Below are 8664 nucleotides of genomic sequence, written 5' to 3' on the forward strand. Positions count from 1 at the left end.
AGAAACTTGCTGCATTTTTATAGACCTACAGAGGTAGGGTGTCCGAATTCACCAACCCCTACTGCTACCCCTACATTCTAAATTCATCTTTTAAATGGATAAAAAAATCTTAATAAATAAATAAGAGGATAAACATAAATCCCTATTCCAAATAAAAACGTTTCCTTAATTACCTGAAGCTTTCTCTCTGACGGGAAAGATTTTACAAAAACTGACTTATTTTCTTCTGATAGAAATTTGAGAGAAAAAAAAAAACACTTTTTTTCTCTTTTATCTTCTATTTTAATTCTTTGAAAGAAAGTATTAATTGAAGTTATGGTGCTTAATTAAGTAGCATTTGGATTATTATGTGAAGGTCATAAGGTGGGGTTGAGTTATGAACAGTGCCTCAAATAATTAGTGGGATAGTGAGGTCATACTATCACTTCCCTGCGTGAAAGGATAGCTATATATGGAGGAGGAATCTTTGGCATATAAGGTCCCTCTCCTCTCAAACAAATCAACACATTAATTACCTCAAACAACAATGTTTCTGTTTCCTTAGCGAAAATTGAGGATAATACTTTGGAACAGTACTGTTGATCAAGCTGACCAAGATGTTTCCTTTACAACGCGGCAATGAGCTGGTGATCCAATTTTCTAATGCTCTCCAACCGCAACACAAAATCTCTAAAGATCTCGTTCCGGATGATCACAACAGCGATAATTCTCCCCTTGTCGCTTATTCAGATAAAAAATTGAGTACCAGCCGCCACAACAAACTCTTTTATGCGCCTGAACCAAGTCAACCTAATTCTGCAGAAGAAGAACATGCAAAAAAGATGGTTCACAGAGAGATTGAGAGGCAAAGGAGGCAAGAAATGGCAACCCTTCATGCCTCTCTTAGATCCCTTCTCCCTCTTTCCTTCATCAGGGTCAGACAATTAATTATCGCTCTACTTTTCCATTTCTTTTTTCTTTTCCTGATTGTGTTAGTTCTGGTATTAGGGTTATTAGTGTTATTCTTATTCTATTGGAGTTTCAGGGAAAGAGGTCGATATCTGATCAAATGAGCGTGGCGGTGAATTACATAAAGCACCTGCAGAAGAATATTAAAGAATTGAATGAGAAGAGGGATAATCTGAAGAAGAAAATTGCCATAAATTACAGCCTCGAAAGCCGTGAGAAGAAGCATGAATCTAGTGGTTTCACTGTCCACCAAAAAAGTTGTGGAACTGTGGGGATTGAATTCAGTGGATTGAGTGAGGAAGTGGTTTCACTTTCTAAACTGGTGGAACTAGTGTTAGAAGAGGGACTTGAAGTTGTTTCTTGTCTTTCAACTAAAGTCAATGGCAGACTACTCCACAGTTTGCAGTGTGAGGTATGTACGTATAGTCCAGGACTAGATTCTTGTCTTCTCGTTATGCTGTTATTCTTGTGAAAAACTATGCATATACTAATATTTTATTTTTCCCTTCTATTATTGATGAAATGGGTTCACTCACAGGTTGTCAATTCCGACAGTGTAGATCTATCTGAACTGAGAAGAAGATTCTCCGATGTAATTCCATCATTTGGAGTTTCTGAATAAATTTGGATATTTCTAGGCTCACTTTCTAACTTGTTCTTAATTTGTCACTGTGTTACACTGCATATATGTTGGACACTCTTTTAATGAACCTTCTACTTTAAGTTTTGGGAAGAGAAGGGACAAAACTTGTGTAGATAAAATTTGAGTCCTCTTTCTCTTAATAATGTATACGCTATTTGAAATTTAACATGATGGAGAGAGTTAAAGTTTCATTGAGTTTATAACCTCATTTGATCTCTAATTACATGACAGAATTACTTACCCCTTGAGAAATCTGTTGGCCACTATTATACAATTAATTTCGTGATATATAGATATAATGACTCGTCTGTTTATTGATTGATCATAATTTCACACTGAGTAATTAATTGGTAGAAGTATTCCTTCTGATTTTAACATGTTTCTTAGGTTTGAATTATTTTCAGGTTGAATGTTGAAAATTTGCCCAAAGACTGTGGGGACCTGCATAAAAATGTTTAAATTCGTCTTTTATTAAAAATTATTTACCTTTAACAAAAGAATGGTATATATGTAATAAGAATCTTTAGACTTCGTGACCATAACTATCTCAAAACTCAAAGCTTTTAGGTATAACAGCATCATGATTATCAAACAAAAAAAAAAAAGTGCCCAAGAATCAGCTGCTTCTTGATAACTCATAAAACTTTATAAAAAATTACAATTATTCCACTATTGTACTTATCTACTTGAGCGTGTATTAAGAGAACTTTTCTTGACAGAAGGGAAAAATTGTCTTTTAAGATGTACAACATTGAACAAAACTTTATCTTTTTCAGTAGATTTTTTGTATAAATGACATGAAACAAAACCCTGATCAATATGTTCAAGGGATCAAGCTATTTTTCAGTAGCGTAAGATTTTTGATATGCACTTTATAGCTAACATTTATCTCTCTCCGGTCAATGAGAAAACAAAAACAGGCAAAAACGGTTCTGATGAAGCATGATGCATGTGCATGGCTTACCTATAATACTGTCTTTGAATTCACTTATTTCTTTAGACATTTTTTCTTGAAACATTTGAATTAGAAGAGTGTATAGTACCTGTATCCTAATTAGAATATATATTTTGACAACTATGTCAGAAATCATAGGACAGATGTGTGAAGAGATCATTGTTAATGCTCTGCAAATTATGCGAAGATGTGTAAATACCTCTTATTAGCCACTTTTCCCTAATTTATCATGATCAGAAGGACCTTGTCTGATATCTTTAAAAGATTATGTATAAAGTAGAATCTTAATATTTGTTTCTGCATACATTACTTTTGTTTGGTTTCATTCTTAATTCCTTTAACAGATTTTATTTTGTGTCCTTCCCACATATGGCAGAATAAAACATCCGATTTATCTTGTTCGGAACTTCCAAGTTAGGTTTTCAAACGAAGATAATAAAAATTTTCAAGCACTTATGTTTGATCTGTCTTCTTCATCCACATTGATTTGAAGTTAGATTAAACTGCTTTGCTACTGTTTGGTTGGTAAATTAGTTAACTTTGTATCCTACAAAAGCACACCTGTGGGCTTTGAAAAAGAAAAATTAACGAACCAAAACTTCAAAATTCTTATTCACGCAAATATTAGGATGTAAAAATAGTTTTCTTGCTAGTTTGTTAATATGGCAGTTCCACGTGACAATTGTATTGTCATAATATTTAATTTAAAGATTCAATTTTCGTTTTGATTTTAGAATAAACCTTCTAAAATATTATGTTGCCCGTTAATATTTAGTCTTATTAAAAGTCATAAAATTAATTTACAGATACAAAATAAATTGGTTTTATAGAGTTAATTTAGATTTAAAATTTACTTTTTAAATATGATTTCAAAGTGAAAAAATACATGTGGGAATGATAGATGATGGAGGAGACAAGTTTGGAAAAATATAAGAAAGTATCCATTTTCTATCAGCTTGTATTCCTGGAATAAAGTGACAAGAATTGTATCATCGGTTTGAATTCAACTTATGGTGTATTATGGATGGCAAACCTGCATTCCATATTTGTATAGATTTATTAACTAAAAAGTGAATTTAAAGACCTAATAAAACATTTAAGGGTAATGTAATGGTGAAATTACATAATGGTAAAAGAATAAAGGCAAAACATTCCCAGGAATACCAAACAAGAATCACTTTACCCCTCAAATGGGAAAAAACCTTAATGGCATGAGTATAATTAATATAAAAAAAAAACAAAAAAAAAACTTATATTAGTGGCTTAAGTCCTTAACGATGGAATATGGTGTTATAATCTATACCTCTCTCTTTATATACATATATGTATGCAAAGGCTCGGTTTGGACCCATGGGCTCACAAATCAAAAGTTTGAAGTGTTGAGTTCCTACGAAGGGGGCTTCTTCCCACACCCCAAACCATTTCTCCTGTACCTCCAAAACTTTTCTTATTTCCAATTTTATCCATTAAATGAAGAGAGAGAAAACAGTAAAAAATAGTAAATAACGGATTACGAGATCCGTCCTGTTATTTAATTTTTCTATGAAACGGATTATAAAATCTATTTCATGATTTTAGGAAACGTATTTCGAAAGCTGTTTTATTTATTTTTCATTTTTTATATGAAACGGATTATGCATTCCGTGTCACAACTTCCAGAAACAGAGTTCGAATTCCGTTTTATAATTATATTTGTTAATATCATTTATTGCGCTTCCACTAAGTTGCCGTAGTAAATATCATTTACTGCGCTTCCACTAATTTTCACCCACTACCAGCTACAACTTAATTAGGGATAAAATGATAAATTTGGGGTACTGAAAAAGACTTGGAGGTACAGGGAGAAGGCGCCTCCTACGAATCCGAAAATGAAGTGGGCTTTGATGAATGAACAGTATTGGGCCTATAGATTTTTAAGGAGATCTATTTCCACCGCCTTTCTTTCTGCACCCTTCTTTTCTTCTTACACCTCATAGCTGTATTGAAATGATCTTATTACCCTTAATGAAATATTTAATAGAAAAACCTAAAATCACTTTATCTCCTACTTCTTCTTGCGTGTTCCTCTGCTCCGCGTCTACAGCCACTTCTTCCTCTACACCTCCATTGATGGAGGAAATGGAAGTGTAGGAGATGAAAAGTAAGAAGAAGAAATATGAATGTAAAAATACAAAAATACAATTAGAAAGATAAACTAAGAATTAAAAAAAAAAAATCATAAAGTGTGTGAACATGCATTAATCCATTACAATTAAAAAGTCATATATATATATATATACTAGTGTAAACACAGGCGCTATCGCGCCTGTGTGTACACATTTTTTTGAATTATATTAATAATTGATGATGTTGTAATGTTATTAAGTTAATAAATAAAATAAAAGTATATTTATAAAAAATAAAATAAAATGTACGGAGAAAATAAGAGAAAAATAACTGTTGATGAATAGTAGGAGAAAAAAAGAAAAAGGAGATAAGTAAATAATTTTATAAAAACTTATACAAATTACCATTAATTTTTAAAAATTTAATAAATAATTAAATTATAAAGGGTAAAGTTGGAATTATGAAATGTGGACACAAAAGAGGGAATCCCCTTTATATATAGTTATAGATATATATATATATATAATATTTCAAATATCCCAAGTCTTACACTCCGCTTATTTTCTAGATTTATTTATTATCATTTTTTTTTTCTGGAATTAAATACTGTTGTGTCTCTCTGATTGTTTCACGTTTTTCAGTAACTTTTACGCCAACGGACCTGAATAAATCCTCTTTATATTTGACTGATAATTTATGTATTATTTGCTATTTTTCAATTATATATGATAATTGAATCACCTTTTTAAAATTTCTTAACAAATTATCTTTATTAAAATTTCTCGATTCTTATATTAGATTTCATAATTTATGAATTATGAATTTATCTATTCATTACTAATAATTTTAATTTATACATTTTATGAAAAATTTCATCAATAATCTTAATGAGCAAGTATTAACACGCTACCAATTTAGGTACATTTGAAAGGAGTAAACACCTCATCTTTATTTCATATGTTTGTTTTAAAATGTAATATGAAAATTGATACTATAAAACATGTATCATTTGTCATCATGTGCATTACTTGGGAATAATTGGATAATGGAAATTGTCTGAACTACTTGCCCACTTAAATCTATTCACAATCTGCTCTATGAATAGAATACAACTATTTTTTCGCATGAGAATTTTCAAGCAGATTCAATTCAATCCCAAATCCATTTGTTTTTCTTATAGTATAATTATGTGAGAGGATATTTCTGTAAAAAAAGCAAGTTGCTTGATATGAAATTACTTGTGAATTTTGGCATTCATCATACATCCTCTGGTTTTGGTAAATTTTCCAGGAAGCATAGTGCCTCTGGAGAAAACAAAATTTACAGTTGTAAAGGAGATTTTGACAGGTTTCAAATCAAATGATCTCAAATCAAAGCCTTTACTACCTATGAACTATTAGGTCAAAAAACAGCTTAAAACTGGTAGGAACCCTGTTGCCGCATTGATTGAGGAACCATGGGTCGGTTTGAGTTTGACTTGACATGGAATAACTCAGGAACAATCTCTTATCATGTAAGTTGGATTGTTTCCGTTAGTCATAATTTCCTCCATGGAAAGCAAAGCACAGACATTTGCATCAATAAAGCCATGTATCAGATGGATGGGGGTGTACTTCTAGTGCTTCTATGGATGTTAAAATTCCGATAATTACACGTAGGGGAATTACATCTACAAAAGAAAATATGTGTATGCAAACTGCATCAAACAGTAATGGAAAAGACAGTCGCTTTTTCATCACCAAAACTTTCTTCTTTTTTCAACATTTCCATTCCCAAAAGTTATGTGAACTACAAGAAGATGAGGAAGAGTTAAAATAAGTAAAAATAGACGGAGATGGGGAATAGTGGAGGAAAAACGAGTTCCTCCAATAGCAAGAACACAAGTGTTCACCCTTCTAGAACTACCACAGGTGACTGTGGATGAAAAAAATGTTAGTCACTGTCACCGACCTTGGTTCCTGGAGTTGAGGGGGAAACTATTGCGCGCCAACTGCGGAGGCTCCAGCTCCCCACTTAGCATTCCCAGAACCTCCTTCATGGAAGGTCGACGGGTCGGTGACTTTAGCAAACAAGCCAGCGCAACCGTCACGCACAGACTTGCCTGTTCTTTGTCCAACCCCTCAACACCCTCATCCACCACTTCTAGAACCTTCCCCCTCCGACCACATATCCTCGCCCAAGTCACCAGATTCGCACGTTGAAGCTCCGATATGGGCGACCCTGTCACCTGAAGCGGCCTCCTCCCTGAAACAATAACAAGCAACAAAACCCCGAAACTGTACACGTCGCACTTCTCGGAAACATCCCCATTGTAACCATGCTCAGGAGCCACGTAGAAAACCGTTCCCCTCATACTCGGAGTACTACTCACACCACCACTCTTGCCCACTATTTCACCGCTACAAGTCCCTGAATCGTAGCTGTTCCATCCAACTCCTCCATGTACTTCCCCACTCAACCAAGAATCTACACTACCACCACTTCTCCTACTCCGGTTCTTCTCCCTCTTGTAAACATTTACTTCGCCATTATCTATCTCCAAATCACCATCATCATCATCGTTAACACCCTTTTTCTTTCTCTTCTCCTTCTTTTTCTTTTTCTTCGTCTTCCTCGCAAGCTCTTCTGAATACTCTTCCTTCCACCATTCCCTCGCTGCCCTTCTCTTTTCCTTCTTCGGAACTCCACTATCATCCATCGTCTCCCACCACTCCAATTTCTTCCGACTTTTCTTCTTCTCCGCTAGACCACTGCTCGACCCAGAAGAAACCTTCTCCACCGCCGTCGGCCTTTCCTTCTTCAACTCCTTCCCAATCCAATCCATCACATAATCCGACCCGGTGTTACCTTCAAACGATTGCTCCGTCTTGACGCTCAGAGTTTCTAACTCCGACCTACCGTCGCTCTCGGACTCGTCCCTTCTCTTCTCGTCGCGCTTTGCTTTGAACTCTTGGACTTGGACATGGGGTTTTAGGCGCGCAAGGCCGAAGTCGGCGAGTTTTGCAGAGAAGGTGTTGTCGAGGAGAATGTTGGAGGGTTTGATGTCACCGTGGATGACCGGGGGGTCGAGCGAGTGGAGGTAGTGGATGCCTTTGGCGATGTCGAGGATAATGGAGAAGCGGTTTTTCCAGGTCTTTAGGTGAGGGGTTTTGGAGCGCAAGAGGGCGTCGTGGAGGTTGCCGTTGTGCATGAGGTGGTAGACGAGGAGGAAACGCCGACGTTTGGGGTCGGAGGAGAAGCCGATGGCGGGGACGAGAGAGGGGGAGCGAAGCCTGGACGCGAAGAAGAGCTCGTTGTGGAACTCGCGCTCTCCCTGCTGGGAGGCAGAGTCCATGAGCTTGACGGCAACGGGATCGCCGGCAAGGGTGCCGGCGAAGACAGGGCCGAAGCCTCCGTGGCCGAGGCGCGTGGAGAAGGAGTTGGTGGCGCGGCGGAGGAGGGCGTAGGAGAAGGGGTGAGGGGGGGTGGAATCGGAGTCGGAGGAAGGGGTTGTGCGTTTACGCTTACGGAAGCAGAGGCAAAGTAAAAAGAATAAAGAGCAAAGGGAGGCGGTGGAAGTTACCGGAGGGGTTAAGATGCGGTGGTTAGAAGGTTGTGGTGACGTGGAGAGTTGTCGAGATGGCATGGCGAGAGAGAGAGAGAGAATTATAGGAAGGAATGAATCATGTATTTGGATTATGAATTATATGATGAATGATGAATGAAAAAGTTGAAGGAGAGAGTGTCTCTGGTGTGGTTTGTGAATGCGATGGGGGATGAATAATGGTAGTGTGTACTTCTGACCAGACCGTTTCTTACTTTGTTGGCCTTCTTTTGATTGGGATTGGGACGTCACACGCCACGAAATTCTCTTTTCCCCCACTTTTTTTCTCTTTCCCCTCTTTCCTTCTCCTCCAACAAGACACAGATCTATTTCTGTGCAGACAACCTTCGCTCCATGCAAAACCATTCTCCTATATCTCTATTCTTGTCAGACATGCCCTCATTTTTTTCACAAACATCCAACCACAAC

The 8664-nt window shown here is 36.5% G+C and overlaps 2 protein-coding genes across 2 annotated transcripts; one reads left to right on the top strand and one right to left on the bottom strand.

Moving 5' to 3' along the window:
* The first annotated feature begins 470 nt into the window (after window positions 1-470).
* LOC114190289 (transcription factor bHLH118-like) lies at window positions 471-2202 on the top strand. The gene is made up of 3 exons (XM_028079116.1): window positions 471-914; window positions 1025-1360; window positions 1487-2202. The coding sequence occupies exons 1-3, from the start codon at window positions 597-599 to the stop codon at window positions 1568-1570; spliced, it is 738 nt and encodes a 245-aa protein (XP_027934917.1). The 5' UTR covers window positions 471-596; the 3' UTR covers window positions 1571-2202.
* Window positions 2203-6380: 4178 nt separating this feature from the next.
* On the bottom strand, window positions 6381-8664 carry LOC114192291 (receptor-like serine/threonine-protein kinase At4g25390). The gene has a single exon (XM_028081972.1). It carries the CDS (start codon window positions 8275-8277, stop codon window positions 6595-6597), a length of 1683 nt encoding a protein of 560 aa, XP_027937773.1. The 5' UTR covers window positions 8278-8664; the 3' UTR covers window positions 6381-6594.

Source organism: Vigna unguiculata, chromosome 7 (genome assembly GCF_004118075.2).
Source record: "Vigna unguiculata cultivar IT97K-499-35 chromosome 7, ASM411807v1, whole genome shotgun sequence".
Taxonomy (NCBI): domain Eukaryota; kingdom Viridiplantae; phylum Streptophyta; class Magnoliopsida; order Fabales; family Fabaceae; genus Vigna; species Vigna unguiculata.